Below are 21984 nucleotides of genomic sequence, written 5' to 3'. Positions count from 1 at the left end.
ATGGCAAAAACCATATTGTCTATCACTGATTGAGTTGTTGGATTCAAGATGTTTAACAGTGTGTTTATTAATTACAGTCTCCAATACTTTACCAAGAGAAGATGTGATAGCTATTGGTCTGCAGAGGAAACTTCTTTTCTTTGGAATTGGGTTGATACTGGCTTCTTTCCAAGACTTAGGGAATGAAGAAGTACGTATGCATAGTCTGAATAATTTAGCTAGAATAACAGCAAGTTCTGAGGAACACTTTTTCAAAACAATTGGAGGAGTTCCATCTGGACCTGGAGCTTTGTTGTTTGGTAAATTGTCTAGAGTGGATTTTATATATCTAGTCTATATCTTAAGTGGAGCCATTTCTGGAGAGACTAATTCTAGTACAGGGAGGTTCTGGCTGACTTCCTCTAATGTAGAATTTCTGGCAAATGTACTGGCAAGGATGTTCGCTTTACCATGTGGGCCATTTATAGCATTACCAACAGAAGATTTTAGTGGGGGAATGGGTGATGACTTGTTAAAGTTATTATTGAAGGAATTGAGAGTTGATCAGAATATTCTGTTTTCATTAGGATTACTGTATTTAATAGTTTGGATGCATGATTGTAAAGTAAGTTTGATGTAGTGAGATTAGTTACTGCTTTGCATGATTTCTAGCAATTTTAAATTGACTGAATGATTCAGATGATTCTGATTTTAAGTAAAAGTTATATACTAAGGACTTTTGGGTCATTGCTCCGACTCTTTTGTTTTCAGACCATTTTGAGGAGTCCGATCTTTTAGTGAATCGACTGGGTATGAACAATTCCATACTAGCTTGTATTAAATCATTAATGTGGGACTGGATAGAATTGATGTCATTGGAGAAGAAAGACTACCATGGAATATCATCATCATCATCATCATCTGGACCTCCTCTCCTACTTTAGGGTAGGGTGAGGAGTAGCAGTGTCCAGGCAGCCCAAATTTGACCAATCCAAAGGGCCATGTTTCCATTCGCTCATCATTCAAGCACCCAGAATCCTGGCTTCATTTGATACGCCCAAAACATTCACCATGTTCTTTAGCTTCACATAAACGTATCCGATAGAGTCAATGAAATATCACCAAGATAATTTTTAAATCCATCCCAGTCTGCCCTGTCAAAGTGCCATCTCATCACCATGACTGGTTCAGAATGGGGAGGTTTGGGGCAACTAATTAATGAGGCTTTGATGAGATTGTGGTTGGAGGATCCACGTGGTGACAGTACTTCTATCCAGTATTGATGTGGATTATATGTTAGGAATAGGTCCTAGAGATGAGTGTTATGGTCAGGATTATCTAGTATTCTGGTTGTTTTTTTTACCAACTGCGTGAGATTACATGATTCTGCAAACAGCTCGTATTCTAGACCAGTATACTGTAGTCAGTCCTGGCAGAATACGATAACCATTCTACATTATGGACGTTAAATAACTCAAAATGGTAATTTCAGTGGTAAGGGTGAGGTTCAGGTAAGTCAACTGTGCAGATATGGAGTCAGATACACTGGATTCTGAAGAAGCATTGGAGGAGCGATAAACTACACAGATATATTTGGTAATACTTAGATAATTTAGTTTATGTAATGAATAATCAAAATTAGCTGCAGTGAAGTTCAAAATAGTCAACTGCAAATTAAGATTAGACGTAGCAACAGGTGCCACCCTTGTTACAGAAGTTTGTGAGATCGTAACCAGGTAAACAAAATGGGGATACAGTATGTCAGTAGAGGAAGACATTTGGGTTTCTGTGAGGAACAGGGCTAGATAGGATTTGGATTGGAGGAAAAAGTGAATGGAATTCAGATTGGTAATAAGGCCACAGATATTAGTGAAATATATGGCGGAACCTGTGCTCCTCCGCTGTCCAGCATAATTGTGTTTGCAACATCCTCTGCCAGCACAGTTGCTTGATTGTGACTGGGAGGGCCCTGTGCCGCCAGCCCCACCCTTCCATTGATGGCAGTCCTAGATACCATCAGATTTGCTGATGACAATGCCGCAGCCATTGCAAAGGGGGTATGAAAGTAGGTGTGATATCTGATGTGCATGTAGTGTGGCGTAGACAGTCGAAGATACGGGTATTATGAGAGTAGGCTGGCCTACTTTCTGTGTAAATGAAAACACTGAAATGTTCAGCAAAGGGAGATGGTCAGGAAAGGTCGTAAGGGCTGGTAAAACGTGAGCTCCAGCTCTCCCTGTCACCAACTTGCCATCCGCCATGGGAGTACTGCCCTGTTCAACTGGTGCCACAGTCTACTCCCTGACTGTGTGAAATAAACTGCAGCAGAACAAAAATCTGGACCAGGTAAAGAAAAAAAGGACTGTTGTTTTGTGTTTCATGGTTTTCGGTGAAAATTATAGTCATGCATCATTTTCTTTTTCCCTCTTAACCCCTACGCGTCGGGCTTGGGTTTACCTATCCATGTCCCAGAACCGGGTTATTTTCAGGGTAATCGATTTTCCCCTAAATATATATAAATTTTTTTCATTACAAATCAATCACAAATGACAAAAAAACACATAAAAAGCGCATACTTATTCTCTGTTGGCGATTTGGAGGTGGTTGTGTGGTGTGAGGGAACCGGTGTGTGGCAGCTGGGCTGAGCATGTTCAAGGTCACGGTGGTGTGTTGGCGGTATTAGTGGAGGGAAGAGGGATGATTACTTCACACCAAAATAAGTGTTGTGTGTGTATTTGTTTCTCTCACTACAGTGCCATATGAACACAATATTACAACTAAAATAGCAAAAAAACACAAGAAAGTAAATGATAAAGATTGGCTTATTTTATGTTTTCCATGATACTTATTTTTTAACAAATTTATATCTATTTATTTAGTCACTATTATTTACACACTATTTACACATTATTTCACTGTTTTTAGTAACTCTTGACAGTATGATACTCCCTAAAGTCTGGTTGTGGTCAGTACAAGTGTGCTCAAGCACCCATACACTCTCCTCCACACCCCTCAGGGCCCCTTAGTAGCCCTCCCCACCACCCCACCCCACCCCTCCCTACCCCAACCCTGAACCAGTATCAGCTGGTTCCAAGGCCACACTCTCCCTACGCTGGCCTCCCACCACCCTCCACCACAGTCATCCTCGCTGCTGGGTTGCCCACCCACACCCCCGCCCCCTCCCCCAGCCAGCCAGCATTACTCCGTGCACCAGCCATGCCGGGACAATACTCTGAGTCCGTATGGCATGCTACTAAGTTCAAACATGCCCGCGAAAAATTAAAACGTCATATGACGTGGACCGGTGCCTAGGGGTTAAAGTTCCATTCCATTTTCTCATAAACTCTACATCACTTCATTTATCCATGTTCCAGGTTCTTTCTTGTCAGATGTCACCTCATCTCTTTGTATATTCACTACATTCCTGAATTTTCGTTACCTGGGAAGGAAGAGCGAGTAAAATTAGAGGATGGAAGGATGATAATTGAGATGGATGCAGTAAAGATGAGATGGGCAGAGTACAGTATTTTGAAAGATTGTTAAATGTAGAGGAGGAAAGGGAGGCTGAGATTGTGGCGGATGGAAGGGTGCAAGGAATAAATGTGTGGGAGAGTTGAATGATTCTTTGATCACGAAGGAGGAAGTGCAGGAGGCAGTAACGGAGATGAAAACAGGGAAAGCTGCAGGTATGGATGGGTGTGCTGTGGAATGCCTGAAGGGTGTTGGAGCAACTATTGTTGACTGGTTAGTAAGATTGTTGAATGTGTGCTTTGTGAAAGGTATGGTGCCAGTTGACTGGGCAAGTGCTTGTGTGGTCCCGTTGTATAAAGTCAAGGGTGATTAGTATGAATGTACTAGCTTTAGGGGTATAAGTCTGTTGAGTGTTGTAAGTAAGGTGTATGGTAGCGTGTTAATTAAGAGAGTTAGAGAGGGTACAGAGAGAGTGATTGGTGATGAGCAGTGTGGCATTAGGAGTGGGAGGGGATGTGTGGACCAGGTGTTTGCTGTGAGACAAGTGTGTGAAAAGTATTTAGCGAAAGACGAGGATGTGTTTTGGGCGTTCATGGATTTAGAGAAAGCTTATGATAGAATTGATAGGGAGGCTTTGTGGACTGTTTTAAGATTGTATGGACTTGATGGTAGGTTACTTAAAGGGATGAAAAGTTTTTATATAAATAGTAGTGTGTGTGTAAGAGTGGAAAATACTGTGAGTGATTGGTTTCCCGTGAGAGTGGGGCTGCGGCAGGGATGTGTGATGTCGCCTTGGTTGTTTAATATTTATATGGATGGTGTTGTAAAGGATGTGAATGCAAGAGTTTTAGGTGGAGGTCTGAGTCTGGTGAATGTTGATGGTGGAGAGTGGAATCTAAAGCAGCTGCTGTTTGCAGATGATATTGCACTGGTGGCAGATTCAGAGGAGAGATTGAGGCAGTTGGTAGAGGAGTTTGGAAGGGTGTGTGAGAGGAGAAAATTGAAAGTAAATGAGAATAAGAGTAAAGTGATGAAGTGTACGAGGTCGGTAGATGGTAGGAGGATGAATATAGTTTTGAATGGTGAGTTACTCGAGGAGGTAGAATGTTTTAAGTATTTAGGGTCACATGTTGCTATGGATGGAGGAATAGATGCAGAAGTGAAGTTTAGAATGAATGAAGTAGGAAAGGTGCTGGGAGGAATGAAAAAAGTGTTTAGATGTCGTTCGCTTAGAATGGATGTAAAGAGAAGGCTGTATGAGGGTGTTGTGGTACTGACTGCATTATATGGGGCTGAAACATGGAATATGGGTGTAGTAGAGAGGAAAAGTTTTAATGTAATGGAGATGAGGTGTCTGAGGTGTATGTGTGGAGTGACGCTTATGGATCAAGTGAGAAATGATGAAGTGCGAAGGAGAACTGGAGTTTTTCAGGAGATGGCTGATCGAGTTAAGCAGAGGGTGTTGCGATCAGGCATATGGAGAGAATGGATAATGAGTGATTGATTAAGAAGGTAACTAGATCTGATGTGAGAGGTATAAGGCTGAGAGGAAGACTACGAATAGGATGGATGGACAGTGTGAAGAGAGCGTTGGATGTGAGAGGGATGTCTGTTGAGCAAGGAAGAGTGGCTGTGCGTGATAGAAATAAATGGAGAGAAATTGTGAATGAATAAATGATGATGCAGCCCTGAGGGAATATTCTCACGCACAAGGGTTGAAGGGTAAATGCAGATAAAACAAAAGTGATGATATATTGGGTTGGTGGCGGTACTGTCAAAGACGAGGGAGAGTGGCCATGTGCAGTTTGCCACAAGGGCGTGGGAAGTAATTCCATCTTGTGTGATGTGTGTGATAAATGGGTGCATAAGAGATGTAGTGGTATCAGAGGTAGACTGCGAGATAATGCTGATTTTGTGTGTACGGTTAGTCGAGGTGAGCAGGTGGAGATTATCAGGCGTGAAAGGATTGAACTTGCTGGTGAATCTCTTGAGTGTGTGGAAGAGTTTTGTTACTTGGGAGACATGTTGTGTGCTGGAGGTGGGGCTGGAGCTAGCTCTATGGCTAGGGTGAGAAGTGGTTGAAAGAAGTTCAGGGAGCTCTTGCCTCTCCTGACATTGAGAGGACTTTCCCTACGTTCTAAGGGGTCTTTGTATGCAGCATGTGTTAGGAGTGTAATGCTGTATGGTAGTGAGACCTGGGCAGTGAAGGAGGAAGATATTCGCCGGCTCAGACGTACAGAAATGACAATGATTAGGTGGATGTGCAGTGCGTCCCTGCGTCCAAGGCCTGGAGGGGCTGGGTTTACGATGGAAGAGTTGAGAGGTAGGATGGGACTGGAGTGTATTGGTGTTGTGATGAGGAGAGGTAGATTGAGATGGTTTGGACATGTGGAGAGGATGGGGGATGATAATTGGGTGAGGAAGGTGAGAAGTGTTAATATTGGGGGTGGGGTTATGAGGGGTAGACCGAGAAAGACATGGGACGAGGTCATTAAGTGTGCCCTCAGGGTTAAGGGACTGAATAGGGAGGCTGCAATGGATTGTGCAGCGTGGAGAGCCGCCATTAGGTGACCAAGGCCGACACATGCAAGCATGTTGGAGCCTTTAAAAACGAAAACGAAAACGATTTGGTCTGATCAGGTTAAGTGCGGGTAAGGGGATGGGTCTATTATGATGTGGCAGGGGTAAACCAGCTCTGCTGTCGGGCCCTGCTGCGGATGTCACTGATTGCACTGCGCAGTTGACCCTTGTGCGGTGAAGATCTGTCCCTTCTTCCCTTTGGGGCTAAGATGCGAATGAATGTGTTTGAGTGGATTGAGTAAATTGGGAGTGTGTCGTCCTGTCTCGGCTACCTCCCTTTCCTCAGGGGAAGCAGCCTAGGTATGCAGATAGATAGATAGATTTACCCCTTTGTTGCTCTTTCCATTGTTCTGCCTTACCACCCATACCCTGCCTTGCCACCTATACCCTGCCATACCATCCTTACCCTGCCTTATCACCCTTGCCCTGCCATACCATTCTTACCCTGCCTTATCACCCTTGCCCTGCCATACCACCCTTACTCTGCCATGCCCTACCTTAACCCTCCCTTGCCACCATTACCTTGTTTCACCAACCATACCTTGCCTTACCCTGCCTTCCTTTCTGTGAGGCAGGTTTGAGGATGGGACGCTGCCTTTCTTAAGCATCCTGGCAGTTAGACACGGCCTGGATATGCTTACTTCAATCCCAGGTATTTGTACAGTACTTTAACTTACTGAAAGGTGATGTCACTTTAATTTTATTCTTGTTACTGTAAAATTACTACTGTGCTTTGAAAAGGCCTCTTGTATTGAAGGGGTTAATGAATGTTGCATCTTGCCCCTCTAGTTAAAAAATCTCTAACAATAAAATTATTTCAAGATGGTAAGTACTGTATAAAAAACAAAAAAAATGTCCTTGGGCTCAGTGGGTTAATGTATTGTGGTCATATTCTTGATAAAATAGGAGTCTGTTGCACCTCTTCCTTAGCTCTTCATTTTCCATGTACTGTAGCCCTTGAACCTCATCTCGTATGCTTTCCACGTAGCTTTGACATTGGCATTGTTTGTGTCAGTAACATGCAGAAGGATATTGAGGTGTAATATGCAGAATAAGAGGAGTTTCATAATCTTCACTTAAAATGCAACCCAATGTCTTGGTGCTGGAGAGGGACACGTTCATGTGGTGACACTGATAAAACCAAGCTGCTTCATTGCCTGGTTAGACAAATGCCCCTCAGTTTCCCAACCCACCAAAAGGAAGAGGATGGGCCTTGTCTGATATGTAATCTCAAAAGGGCTGTACATCTCTTCCACCCCTTTTGAACTGGGAAAATTAAGTTGGGATGATGGTGATCATTACAACATTTAGTAATCATGTGGGTACTGGAATCAAGCACCTTCATATGGTGGCACCAGCATAATATAACTGGGCAGCTCTGCTTCAGTTATACACATTCCACTCAGATCACTCTCTATCGCGTGAAAAGCGGATTGTGGGCCACAGGAGGGGGCATTGTCAGCCTGCAGCCTCTTGTGTTCATTTTCAGATGAACCTGGGGCTGCAACTACCACTCCTACTGGTAATTATGTTATTTAAGTTAATTTTGAAGGTTAGGGAAGATTAAAGGTTTCCGCAAGTCTGAACATCAGTCTGTGTGTGATGAACTGTTTTGCTGTGGTGAATTAGTTTATTAGTAACCTGCAGCCTCATTTGCTTTGAGTACAGTCATGTCCAACACCAGGTGGGATGAAGAGTGTGCGTGACCACACGTTCCACCTGGCACGCTACACCCACCACAGCCTGCGCAGTTTGCGGCATCCCTGTGGTGCCCCAGTGGCGTTGCTGTACTGCCCTGCTGGTGACTACTGGCAGCCTGACACCCACGGATCTGTCATCAATTTTAACCTGCTCAACGCTGATGGATCATATGTGGGATACTCTCAGGTCAGCTGGATGGTGTTGGTGATGGTATTCAGGTTTATGTGTTAATTGTATGTTAAAACTAATTATGTACCGCCAAAAACTGTAACTTGAAATTACACTATTTAAGGGTCAGAAAAATGCAAATTAAAAGAGGCAGTACTAGCAGTCTGTGGCTTAACAGTGAAGGTAGGTATGAAATTGAGTCATACTTTCTCATCTAATTTATTTAATGATTCACTTTAATCTCTACAGCTTATAGTATTAGATAGTTGGCAACCATTGACCTTGGGAGGTACCACCACGAGAGTGGAATGTGGCTACGAACTTGGCAGCTAGTCATATTGTTACTGTTCATAGATGAGTGACTCAGAAAATGATAAAGTCAAAGTACAAACTTAGAAACACTGTTACAAAGTTTCATTATTTACTTGTAGGAATTTGTGGCTCGTAACAATTTCCATTGGCTGTTGGGAAGTAATTTGCTGGTTTTGGCAGTTGGTTACACATCCACCCCATAGAATACCTTTATGGCACCATGGTAACCCCCAGTACAGGTCTGTACATTATGGGGATTCCTTAACCCTTTGAGTATGGGATATTTTTTTTTTTCTTTTTTTTTACCTGACAATTTTATTCAGCTTAGTGTAAACTTTTTCTACTGGGTAGTTGGGTATACAGTACCCTAAATAAACCCTTTGAATAGGGAAGGGCCTTCTGAAGTTGAATAAAATTGCCTGGCAGTAGCAAAAATAGACTAAAAGAGATGTTATCCGAATTCAGAGAGTTAAAAGGAAACATCATCTTGATTTTTTTTAAGAGTTTTACCCAATTGCATTTCAGTATCTTGCCATTAATGGGACAGTTGCATGATGCATACCAGGAAATCAGGTTGACAACTTATGTATTACATTAACCGCATTGCTCTCACACAGGTTTTTAGATGCCTGGTGGTCTTGTGAATTTGGGTGCTTCAGCATGAAATGGCTTATAAGGTAATGCTGTACATTCAAGGGTGTTTGAGGTTTATTACTCATACAACGCCACAGAGGGGCAAGCAGTAGATCACTTGCCTTAATTGTTTAAACTGAGTAGCCCAGCCCCAGGCCTCTATGTTCCTGATGAGACAGCAATGGATGGGATGATGGAATAATTGTGCTCTGTATTTTTCCAGTGCGTTATATCCCCTTTGGCATTTCAGGTGGAGAGAGTGGCCTCCCTGTACAACATACACCTGCGGACTGGCTGCCTGTGTAACCCTGGGGCCTGCCAGACATACCTCCACATATCACAGCACCAGCTCAGGCGGCAGTTTGAGGTCAGGCTTATGGCTCTGTCTGTCTAGCTATCTGTGTATCTTTCTCTGTCTACCTGTCTGTCTGTATATATTTATTTATGCATCTGTCTGTAATTTTTTTCATTGATCTATCAATCGGTGGCTTTCTGTCTATATAGCTGTCTTTACATACCATACCTGTGTGTCTGTCTGTTTGTCTGTCTGTCTAACTATCTGTCTCTATTTAGCCAGATGCTTTAACCTGTACCATCCCAGGCATTTTTGCAATTTTATACCCACCCAATCCCAGACACTTTTTTGCAACATCCTGACACTATGACACAGTGGCCAACTGATGTTACTCACCCACCCGGAACCAAACTCAGTGCTACAAGTGCTTGGGCACAGTGTTGCCAATACATTAAGGTACTCCTTAGCAAAAAATTTACTAGAATGAAGCAATTTGAAATGCTCGAATTTTGCTGTCGGCACCATCTCGTCGGTGGGATTAAGTGAGACTTTCTTTTACTGTTGGCACCATGCCAACGGCGGGATTGTACAGGTTAAACTGGGAGGTGACTACAAATTGTATGGTGGTAGGTGGTGGCACTCACCATCCACTCACTCAATGCAGTGCTGCTCTCGAGTGACTGCCCTTTCCACTCTTCTTTCCTCCCTTCGTCTTCCATCTTTCTTTCCTTCATTCTTTCCTCTTCCTTCTGTCTGTGGGTGACTGTACAGTGAGTGACAAGCCAAATGGTTTCCCTTACACCAGGAAACCATTTACTGTGCTGTGTGGTAACCATGTTACCAAATTATGGCACATGGTGGTTTGTGGGTAATTAAGGTGCTCCAATCGGATTGAGCCTTTGCAGGTGTACATCTAAGGGGTAGTTGGGGTTTATTGCTCACATAATGCCACTCAGGGATGAGTGGGGCTGGTCACTCACATCTTGAATGTCAGGACCAACTTGCCTAGCCCCAGGCTTCTGCGCCTCTCATGAGGCAACACAGGATTAGATGATGATGATGATCATCATCATTTTGTCCTCCACCATCAGGCTGCCCTCGCTACATCTCGTACCACCCTCATTCATTCATATGCCTCTGTATCCATTTTGTGTGTGTGTGTGTGTGTGTGTGTGTGTGTGTAGTTTTTTTTACTATTAGATCTGGATTGTTGCTAACTTGTGCCTTTGTTCTTACAGGCAGGTCATGTATGTGGTGACACCCATGACCTAGTGGATGGGTTGCCTACAGGGTCAGTGCGGGTCAGCTTTGGCTACATGAGTACATATGCTGATGCTGACCAGGTTGTCAGGATGGTAAGGGAATGTTTCATACAAGGCACCCCAGTAGTTGACACCACATGGATGGCACAACTCAGCAGTTCAGCATCACACCATACCACCACCATGGGAACATCACACGAGGAAATCAACGGAACTGCTTCACAAAACGCCACTAACAGAACATCAGGTGGTGAAATCAACAAAACTGCTTCACAGATCACCACTAAAGAAACATCAGACAGTGAAATCAGTGGAACCACTTCATTACACAGCACCAACAGAACATCAGGCTGTGAAATGAATGGAATTGATGAGATCAGCAAGAAAGTAGACCATCAGGTGGATCTGAGAACACAGGAAGAGCTGTTAGATAGTAAAGAATTGGAGGTGACGGATATTTTGATCTATCCAGTCAAGTCGTGTGGAGCTATGCAGGTGGATAAGTGGGGTATTGGTGAAGCGGGATTGAAGTTTGACCGTGGGTGGATGGTGGTGACGGAAGCGGGTGTGACAGTGACTCAGAAACGGAAACCCCAAATGGTGCTCATCTCTCCACATGTTGATCTGCAGTCGCACACGCTTGTCCTGTCACACCAAGGTTAGTGCTGAACCATCACTGATGGTTTTTATTGCTTTTGTTTGACAATGTGAAGAGGATGGAGAATGAGAGACTGACTAGCGGAGTGTAGCCTGTGTGAGGTAGGTAAAGGGGGGTGGGAGGAGGGAGGAGAGGGAGACCAAGGTTGAGATGAAAGAGTGGGGAGACAGAGTTTGAGATAGAGGGAGGAAGTGGAGAGATATTTGAGAAAAGGGTATGTGTGTTGGAGGGAGGGCAGCCAAATTACATGGAAGGTGTCATGGAGGCAGTTTGTTTGTGGCCATCCTTTACAATATGAGATATATAATTTTGGTGACACATAAACATTACCTACGCGTTATATTGGCGTGGGAGAAACTGCAACCATATATAAGATGGTGGTTTAGTGGGTAATTATTGTGCTCCAATTGGATTGAGCCGGTGAAGGTTTATATCCAAGGGGTGGTCGGGGTTTATAGCTCACGTAATGCCACTCAGGGATGAGTGAGGTTGGTCACTCTCATCTTAAATGTCAGGACCGACTGCCTAGCCCCGGGCTCCTACGCTCCTCATGGGGCAACGTAGGATTGGATGATGATGATGATATTTTAAGAATCAGCCAGTGTAACAGGTACAGGAGATTTTCTGTTCATTGTTCAGCCAACATTGAATGAAGTAGCTATATGAACCATCTTCCTCTATGAGTATGTAGTCCACACTGCAGCTGGATCACTGTGTGCCCCATTTCTACAACAAGAATGTGTTTAGTGTGATAACTACAACACACCCAGCCCCACAATTACCCCACTTAACTCCACCCAAACCCACTAGTACACCACTACATCCTACCCAAACCCAACATTACCGCACTCAACCCTACCCAAACTTGCAATATTCTTCTGTACCTCTCATTGATTCTACCTCCCTCCACTCCACCATTAGCCTACTTATCTCATCAGATCCCATCATTACCCCACTCTACCCCATCCAGTCCAGCCATACTCTACCCCACCTCACTTGCCAAGTTTTCCCCCCCCACCCACACCCAACACTACTAAGTTTTGCTGAGGAGGTGGAGGTGAGTGTGTATGTGTGGGGATCTGGCATATGTGGACCATATGATGATGATGATGATGATGATGATGACAGTGGTGTTGGTGGTAATTGATTCGTCCATCCATCCATCATCCAATCCTGTGTCGCCCCATAAGGAGTGTAGGAACCTAGGGCTAGGCAAGTTGATCCTGACATTTAAGATGAGAATGCCTGGCCTCATTGATGTTTTTCTATTTTCCCAGGTGTTGCAGATGTACATGTGCCCCTGACTCCTCCAGATTCCTCCAGTGAGGATGCAGAAGTGGGCATGTGTGGGGGTCGTGTGTGTGGTGACCGTGTGCGTGGGCAGGACTGTGGTGATGAGGTGGGTTCCTGGCTCTCTCAGGTGCTGGATATTGCTGGCTTAAGACTCATGAGGCAGACCACACACCGCACTGGTCGACTTAACTCACAAACGCATGGTGAGTTTGCTGATTGTCTTTGCATCACCTTTATTTGTTTATTCTCCTGAAGGCATATTAACTCCTTGAGTGTGGGGATGTTTCTGTCAGTTTAGTCTTGGCACTTCCTGATGACTGTATTCAGCTCAGGACAGACTTTTTGAACTGGAGGGGTCAGATATATCATTAATAAACGACTTCCATTACAAGAGGCCAATCTCAAGTTGAATAAAATTGGCCGACAGCAGCAAGAACAAGAACGTCATGCGGATTCTCAATGTTAATATTCTCCTTGATATTATATACAGTACAGTATGCTATGTGTGGTGGTATTCATCATCATCATCATCCGGACCTCCTTTCTCACCCTAGGGCAGGGTGAGGAGTAGCAACATCCAAACAGTCAAAGTTTGCCCAGTTCAATGGGCCACTCTTCTGTTCATCCATCATTCAAGCCCCCTGAGTCCTGGCCCTATCTGATAGGCCAAAAACCCTCACCACATTCTGTAGCTTCACATAAACGTATCCAGTAGAGTCAGTCTGGATTCTGTCTAATTAAAAAGGGGTGCCATATCCCTGATCATGCTTTTCTTCTTACAACATTCATCCAGCCAGCTCGATCTCTTGTCAGTTCCCTAGTCTCACTGACTTCTTTACCTCTCTTCCTCACCCACTCATCCACCTTATCCCTTCACTTTCCCCTTGGCCTACCTCACCTCCTCCCTCCTTCAGGTTTGCTCAGATATACCTTTTTCACCACTATTATCATCCACTCTTTCCACATGACCATACCATCGCAGTATACTCTCTTCAATTCTGGTGTCCACAGACTTCCTCACTCTGCATCTTTCACGAATCACATTGTTTCACATCCTGTCCACTCTCTTTACTCCACATACATTTGTCAGCAGTCCCATCGCCACTGCTGTCACTCCTGACCTTTCATTTTCATGCCACACCGTAATTTCACATCCATATGTTAAAGTTGGCACTAACACTCCTTCATGTAAGCCTCATGCAGCTTCAACACTCAAGCCTCTGTTTCTTATAAGGCCTTCATTGCACCAGCTTCCTTCCTTTCTTGTGTCGTTCTGCTTTCCACTTCTTTTGCACATTTTCCTCTCTTTTCAATCACTGTATCCAGGTATATGAACTCTCTCACCAATTCCAGTCTCTCTCCATTCACTGTAACATCACAATGGGAGTCTCCTCATTTGATTACCATCACTTTACTCTTTTGTGCATTTACTCTCAAAGCACGACACTCACAGACATCAGCAAAACTCTGCATTAGTCTACCAGGTACTTATCCAGTATTTGCAAGTAGTACTGCATCATCAGCATACAACAAATTTGAGATATTCTATCCATCACCATTCATTACCAATGCCATCCCCCTCTCCATTACTCATGTTTTTACTTCTCTCATCACCCTGCCCATATATATATTGAACAACCATGGGGACATCACACAACCTTGTCGCACATCCACATTGATCGTGAACCATTCACTTAGATGCTCATTTACCCTTACACATGCCTCACCTATCATAAAAACTCTTGACGGTCCCTAGCGCTATAGCATCTATACCATACATGCGCAGAACCTTCCACAGTCCTTCTCTGTCTCTTTTGTTGTATGCTTTTTCCAGATTCATAAATTCCATAAATACTATATAGTCCTTCTCACAAGCCTTCTCCACTATCTGTCTCATTGCAAATATTTGATCCACACATCCTCTACCACTCCTAAAGCCACTCTCTTCATCACTCACTAGGACAGAGGTGTCAAACTGGTGGCCTGCAAAGAAGAAATGAGTGGCCCACGATGTCTTAAGAAAAAATGAGAAATAACAAACGGAAAATCCCATAAAATTTGTCATGTGATCAGTGAACAAATATTAGTGCACTGTCTGGGAATATTGATAATTTGATTGATAAAAATACCACTTGAATAATTTATTGGTGAACAAATATGTCACAAAACTTTTATTTTAAAATCATCAATAACTTGAAGCAGAAGTCAGTGCCACTGCAAGGGCTAGAAGGTGTACCGAACTTCTCCGAACGTTTGAAGAAGCTGTGACTTTGGTGTATTACAGTATATATATTTTGGTTTAGATAGAGACTGTCTGGAATGTTTGCCATGATTAAGTGAGTTTAGGTAGGGGAGTCTGGGGGACACTTAACCCAGCCAAAAAACCCAGTTATATGGTTACCACCCAGCATAGTACTGTAAATTCTTTCCTTGGTACAGGAAACCATTTGGCTTGTCACTCAGTGTAGAGACCATAAGGCATCCTTACATTGAGTGAGTGGATGATTGAGAATTTATAAACAGTATACAGAAAATACAGAGGTATGGCATTCTTGATAAATCACAAAGGAAGAGGTGCTCTGAGATATCCAGTGCCATACTGGTCACTATCACATCATCTCCATGTCACCATGTTTTCCACCATCAAGCAGCCCTCACACCCACTTCATTCATATATCTAGCCACTCCATCTCTCTACCTTATTTTGGGTCTCTCCTTCACCCCTTGCACTTCTCTCACACCTCTTTCCTAGTCAGTCTCTCACTTCATTCCCTTCATGAATATTTGCAGGAGTGTTTAACCCGCAGCATCCCATCAACGTTCTTCAACGTCCTCATGTTTTGTCACTGCCAATCCCGTCGACGTACTTTAACGCGCTGCAATTGCAAGGTCCATAATTTGCACAATTTTCAAAATTCGCGCGAGATTTTTGATTCGCCCACCTACCCAAGCCTGCCCTACCTACCACCAGGCGGGCAGCCTCCCAGACCCCACGTGACCCGCATGCGCCCTTGTCTTGGTCACTCACCTGTTAGCAGTGACCCGGGTCAGACATGGCGCGTAAAGGTCTCTCTGAGGACGAGATACAATCCGCCCTGGATGCCTTCACTGGAGATAGTGATTCTCCACTTGATGACAATGTGGAGGATCGTGATTATGCGCAGCCTGAGGAGGAAATAACCAGCAGTGATGAGGAGGTCCCTTCGCCGAGGAAAAAGCGGTATGTTACGTATCGTAAGGCGAGGGAAGGCCAGCCTGCACCCAAAACACCTGCACGGACCTCTCTCCAGCCCCTAGAGAGAGATTCTGATGAGGACGAGGACGAGGACGGCGGCTTAGGATGTGATGTTGCCTCGTGGTTGGGAAAGGAGAAAATTTCACCTCGAGGAACAGAAGGTGGGGCGAGAAGGCAGATCAGGTATGGTCCTTGTGTATTGTCTGGGGAAGGCAAAAGTGGTGTGGCGGGAGTACGGGGTGAAAGGGAAAGTGGTGTGGTGGGAGTGCGGGGTGAAAGGGAAAGTGGTGTGGCGGGAGTGAGCGGTGAAAGGGAAAGTGGTGTGAGGGAGGCAGCACGAGCACGTTGTGTACGTGGGCATAGGGGAGACGAAGTGGAGCCGCTCCCCAGCATGTCTTTCGCCCCACAATATTCCCAAACTTCCTCCCCACAGCCCCAGGATGTGGGAAAGGGAAGGGAAAGGGTAAAGGAAAAGGGAGAGGGAAGAGAAGTGCGGGTGATGAAGGGCGCCGCTCTCCACCTCCCCCACCACCCTCACCTCCCGACCCTGACGATGGGGACGAGGCTGGAGACGGTAGTGTGTCGTGGAACTGGGAAGATGGGAGTAATTTTACTCCCATCATTCACCCTTTCACTGAGGAGTGGCGGTCTGGTTGCATGGCTCGAGGTGTGCATGCGGGCTCCACTAGGGTGGATTTCTTCCACCTGTTCTTTGGGGAGGTGTTTGTGGGCCGCATAGTGGAGCAGACAAACCTCTTTTCAAGAACCCAGCGCCTTGAAAGTGAACGTCTGGGTACAACCAACAGGCACTCCCAGCAATATGCCTATCCTGTAACAATTTCTGAGATGTTCTTATTTTTTTGCCCTGGTTCTCTTGATGGGTGTTGTCAGGAAAAATCAAATACCGGCATACTGGACCACTGACCCAATGACCATCACACCTTTCTTTGGAAAGGTCATGAGTCGTAATAGATTTCAGCAGATTCTCGGCCACCTCCACTTTTTTGATGCAGAAGATCCAGCTAATGCAAATAACACTGATAAAATGAGGAGAATTAGGCTTGTATTTGATCACGTACGGGAAATGTTCTGCTCCTCATTTTATCCTTACAGAGACCTCGTCATAGACGAGAGTCTTGTGTTGTGGAGAGGCAATATTTCCTTTCGCCAGTACATACCTAGCAAGAGACACCGTTTCAGGTTCAAGATCTTTATGTGTGACTGTAAGACTGGTTATGTGCACAACATAGTCTTGTACACGGGCGCACAGACAGACATAACAGAAGATCGTAGTATTGGACTCTCAGGGGCCGTGGTGAAGACAATGATAGAGGAGTACCTTCATCATGGTCATGTATTGTACCTGGACAACTGGTACACTTGCCCTCTTCTCGCTCGGTTCCTCCACCAACACGACACCGGAGTCTGTGGTACAGTAAAGAGAAACCGTCGCCATATGGTCAAGATAGGGAGGAAACTTGACAAGAACGAGGTGGTTTTCTTCCAGGCCAATAACATCCTTGCCACCCTGTGGAACCACAACAGGGAAGTTTGCCTCCTGTCGACTGTACACAGCCCCCTGATGCACCGCACAGACTCCGTTGATCACTGTAGCGAGAGGAGGCGCCACATCTGGAAACCTGAGTCGGTACTTGACTATAATCTCAACATGAGGCAAGTGGATCAGTCAGACTCCATGATTTCCAGTGTGGACTGTGCCAGGACCACGATGAAGTGGTACAAAAAGCTCATTTTTCCACTTGCTCGACATCACGTTCCTCAATGCACACTACCTCCACACCATGACAACGGGAATCTCTGAGACCTTTGAGGGGTTTGTGAGGGAGCTGTCACGTGAAATTATCGCCAGGTACGCACAGGACAGGCCCAACACCGCACACGCACCCCCATGGCTGCCCAGACTCCCCTACGCCCCGCAGGACGCCACTACCCAAGCACAATCCCTTCCCAACCAAACCGTCGTAAACCCCAGCGCCGCTGCCATGTATGCAAGCACTCGACAGTAAGACCAGCCGCTCAGAGAAAAGACACAAGGTACGAGTGTGCAGAGTGCAATGTTGCGTTGTGCCTTCAGCCTTGTTTCCAAGAGTATCATAACTTCCTACACTACTGAAACTGTGTGGGATGGCGATATGATGCTCAGTATAATGGTAAGGCCAGTCAGTATGTGATAAGTTTTATATAAAGTTGAAACGGGTGTAATGTTAGCAGGAAAGTAATGTATAAGTTGAGAAATAGTGTAAGTTGAAAGAAGTGATATCAAAACAACACCCACTGTGTAAATTGCGAAAATATGACGCTCAGTATAACAGTCTGGTCTGTAAATATGTGATAGCAATGATATAAAGTGGAAACGGGTGTAATGTTAGCAGGAAAGTAATGTCTAAGTTGAAAAATAGCGTAAGTTGTAACAATTGATATCACGAGTCCACCCACTGTGTAAATCTGCGAAAATATTACACTCAGTAGATCAGTCGGGTCTATAAATATGTGATAGCAATGATATAAAGTGGAAAAGGGTGTAATGTTAGTGGGAAAGTAATGTATAAGTTGAAAAATAGTGTAAGCTGAAACAAATGATATCACGATAACACTCATTGTGTAAATATGCGATAATATGACGCTCAGTAGAATAGTAAGGTCTCCAATTATGTGATAGCAATGATATAAAGTGGAAACATGTGTAATGTTAGTGGAGAAGTATTATATAAGTAGAAAAATAGGTTGTAAGTTGAAATAATAGTCATAGCGACTTCACCCGCTGTGTTATTATGCACTATTATTACGCTAAATATTATCGTAAGGCCTGAAACTATCTCAAAACAGTTCTCTAAAGTGGAAAAGTGTATAATGTTATTAGGAAAGTATTATGTAGGTTGAAAAAACACAATGCGAGTTGAAACAACAGTCACAGCGAGTTCACTCACTACGTAAATATGCGCTAACATTACGCTAAATGTTATCGAAAGGCCTGTGAATATGTAAAAACAGTTCTATAAAATGTAAAATGGTATAATGTTATTGGAGATGTATTATGTAAGTAGAAAATATGATATGTATGATGAATCAGCAATGTTAGCTATTCATCAGTGAACAGTTTGGCCGATTTCGCTCTGTTCGCCCGATGGAACAATGCTTATTTCACCTCTGTTTTTGTAAAAAATCCAATTTACTCTTGTATCACATGTTTTTTTGTTTGTAATAAATACATATCTACTTACTTTTATTGGTTTCCCAGACTTATAATACCATAGAAAACGTGAGAGTCACAGACCACCTCCACAGAACACGGTACCAGGTGTGACGAAGGTATACCTGTTTAGGCCACTTATGGACCCCGGTGAACACTTTCTTGGTGATTGACCATTGTTTCTGACCAAAAGCGAAAGTTTGAGCCAAAAAAAAATTGGTCCAAAAATGGTTGGGATTGGGGGGTACCAGTGGTGAAAAAGTGGTCGGGACGGGGCGGGTTAAGGAGTCACTCTCTCCTAGTCAGTCTCTCACTTACCTTTGTTGTAGGAGTGTCACATATAGTACACTCTCCCAGTCAGTCTTTAATTCTCCATTCCCTTCATAATAATTTGCAAAAGTGTTGTAGGAATCTCACATACTTCTAGTTAGTCTCTAATTCTCCATTCCCTTCATAAATATTTGCAGGAGTGTTGAAGGAGTCTCTGTCACTAAGCAATGAGTCTCAGCTGTTGGTCATCCACCGGCCAAGCATCAGACGCCTGCTGCACAACATCTCCGTTAGGGGTGTTGAGCAGGAACTGACGGAGGTATAGTTCTCTCACCTCAACCTTAGCCCAAATTTTTACCCTCCTGTAGCTCATGGGGGGGGAGGGGGCAGAGGATGAGGTGGAGGGATGGAGTGGAGAGATATATGAGAGGGGAGTATTAGTTGGAGGGAAGGCAGTGAAATGACAGGGGAAAGAGTGACATGGAGGCAATTTATTTTTAGCCACCCCATATGGGATTAAGGTTTATACTCCAGATAAATAATAGCTTATTTTTTTTGTTGTTGCTTAGTGGCAGGAAAAAAAAAATAATGCTGTAACTCTACATCTTTTCCATATTCTACTGTTAATCAGTTATTGCAACTCTGCATTCAGGATGGAGAGATGGCAATTTTATGCCAAGTTATAGTAAAAAGGACATAGTGACATATTCCTTGTGTGTAAATAAATATTGACTCAATCAGGTACGTTTACATGAAGCTACAGTACATGGTGTGTAATTTGGCATATCAGATAGAGCCAGGATTCCGTGGGCTTGAATGGTGAGTGAATGGAAACATGGGCCATTGGCTTGGGCAAATTGGGGCTGTCCTGACGTTGCTACTCTCCATCCTGCCCCAGGGTGGGAAAGGAGGTCCGGATGATGATGATGATGATGTAAATAATTATATAGATAGACAGGTATTATTATTTTTTTTCTAGCATCAGATGATTTTTTTTTGTAGGATGATCTGGTAATGAGGTTCCGACCCAACCTGGTGGTGGATGGCGGGGCGGCATTTGAGGAGGATACTTGGACACACATAACCCTTGACACTACTGCACTTAAGGTATTGTATCATCACCACCATAACCATCACCAACAGAAACAGTAACAGCACAATATTAACAACAACCATATTCACATTCTTGTGTTTCTTAAGCAAAACTAAAGAACCTGAAGTTGATACAATAGTTAATTACTGGTGTGTAAATTTTTAGATTCCTGGACACATTGTATTTAAAGTCATGGAGTCATAGGATTAGGAAAAACAGTCCAAGAAAGACAGAGTTCCTCAGTTAAACACAAAAGCCAAAGTATTATTTAACTCTTGTATTAGAGAGTGGGACAGGAAGGCAGTGTTAGTGTAGATAGGTGCTGTGTGCATGTCATAATGGGGGAGGAGTACAAGCAGAAAGTTTAGAAAAAAAAAGAAGTGACCACATTAGTAGTAATAAAAAAGAAAAAGAGGTGCAACACTGGTGAAGAGAATGGGGCTGAAGGGAATCATTGAGAAGAGGAGAATGTTGTGTGGTTGAGCAGTGATCTTAGGTCAGATAGGTAAATGGAAAGTAGGTGCAGTAAAATATACTAAGAATGGGCTTTTGTTAAGGCAGACAAAGAAAACGAGACAGACATCTCCAAAGTAAGTAAACATAGCTCTAAGCAAGGCACCAAACATGGGCCCAAATCAGTGTTATTTTAATTGTTTTTATTGTTTTGCTGATTGAATAAAACACTGTAAGCTTTTAAATAGTGAAAACACTCTAAATTTTTAAAATCGTTAAGTAAACTTGTTGCAGCTAAACTGGTAAATTTTGGTACCATAAGATAAATTTGCTGTAAGATGGACACCCTTTTAAGATGGACTCTCTTCCCCCCAGTTAGTCTGCCTTAAAAGTGGTGTTACTGTTTTGTGGTTTAGTGATTAAAATACCCTGGTTGGAATGATTGCCCTGTCATGTGTATGGGTTCAAGCCCCAAGAAAGACTTAGAGGTTTTATTGTAATCGTGAAGTGTCATCACGGATAGTAGGCTGGACATTTTTCCATAAATGTACCAGGCTATGGATAGCTGTGGTCTCACTGCTGTACCTTGTGGGGATAGTTTATGACTGGATGCTACAGTTCTAATAGTTGAGTACAGTATGCTTGTTTCAGGTACAGAGAGACTGTCAATGCTGCCAAAAAGGGTTTGAGCATGCATGTGCTAGGGGTGTGTGAAGGGATTAATTGCACCTAACTGTGGTAACCTAGCCTTGGCCTGTATACTCTGAAAGGCTAATTTGAGTGCAGTACAGTAGATTAATGCCACTAATAAACAGTAACATGTTTGTTGTGTCAGGTACAGGGAAGGTGTCGTCGGTGCCAGATGGTGTGTGTATCACCTGACACTGGCCAGCGCACGAAAGAGCCACTTTTGACACTGGCCACCATGAGGGGACCCAACATCACCTTTGGGGTTCATGCCACCTCACCCATCACCACCCATCACAACTCTGCAGTAATATCTGTGGGAGATTCTGTCACTACTGCCAGAGTCAACGCATCACTTAAGTAATTTATGTGGGATATTCTGTCACTACAGCTTAAGTGGACACCTAACACTTAAGTAGCTACATATTTTTTTTTCAGAAAAAAATCCAAAATAGGGAGATATGGTTAAAGGCACAGTATAATATGAATTATGGTAATTTGATAATGTTATTAGATTATAACATATTTTAACATAAAGAGTATTTTATCACTTTCTATCGTCATTTATCATCATCGTCATCGTCAATCGTCATCAGTCATCCATCCATCTATCCATCCATCATCATTGTCCACAGTCAGACTCTTTATCTTTGAACACATTAATCAGAGGACAAAGGAAGCTC

At 43.7% G+C, this 21984-nt stretch overlaps 1 protein-coding gene across 1 annotated transcript in view; it reads left to right on the top strand.

The window, feature by feature from the left end:
- mal (molybdenum cofactor sulfurase) overlaps positions 1-21665 on the top strand; it is a 35014-nt gene extending 13349 nt beyond the window's left edge. The window contains exons 7-14 of the mRNA XM_080270696.1: positions 6606-6682; positions 7715-7917; positions 9095-9211; positions 10378-11059; positions 12337-12555; positions 19266-19387; positions 20071-20175; positions 21450-21665. Of these exons, the coding sequence (XP_080126822.1) occupies positions 6606-6682; positions 7715-7917; positions 9095-9211; positions 10378-11059; positions 12337-12555; positions 19266-19387; positions 20071-20175; positions 21450-21665 (1741 nt within the window). The remainder of the gene's footprint in view (positions 1-6605; positions 6683-7714; positions 7918-9094; positions 9212-10377; positions 11060-12336; positions 12556-19265; positions 19388-20070; positions 20176-21449) is intronic.
- Positions 21666-21984: the final 319 nt, after the last annotated feature.

The sequence above is a fragment of the Coenobita brevimanus genome, chromosome 42 (assembly GCF_032717465.1).
Source record: "Coenobita brevimanus isolate Jiangsu-jjx chromosome 42, ASM3271746v2, whole genome shotgun sequence".
In the NCBI taxonomy this organism is placed as follows: Eukaryota; Metazoa; Arthropoda; class Malacostraca; order Decapoda; family Coenobitidae; genus Coenobita; species Coenobita brevimanus.
The sequence above is the reverse complement of the archived record's forward strand: the minus strand, read 5'-3'. Positions and strand labels throughout refer to the sequence as shown.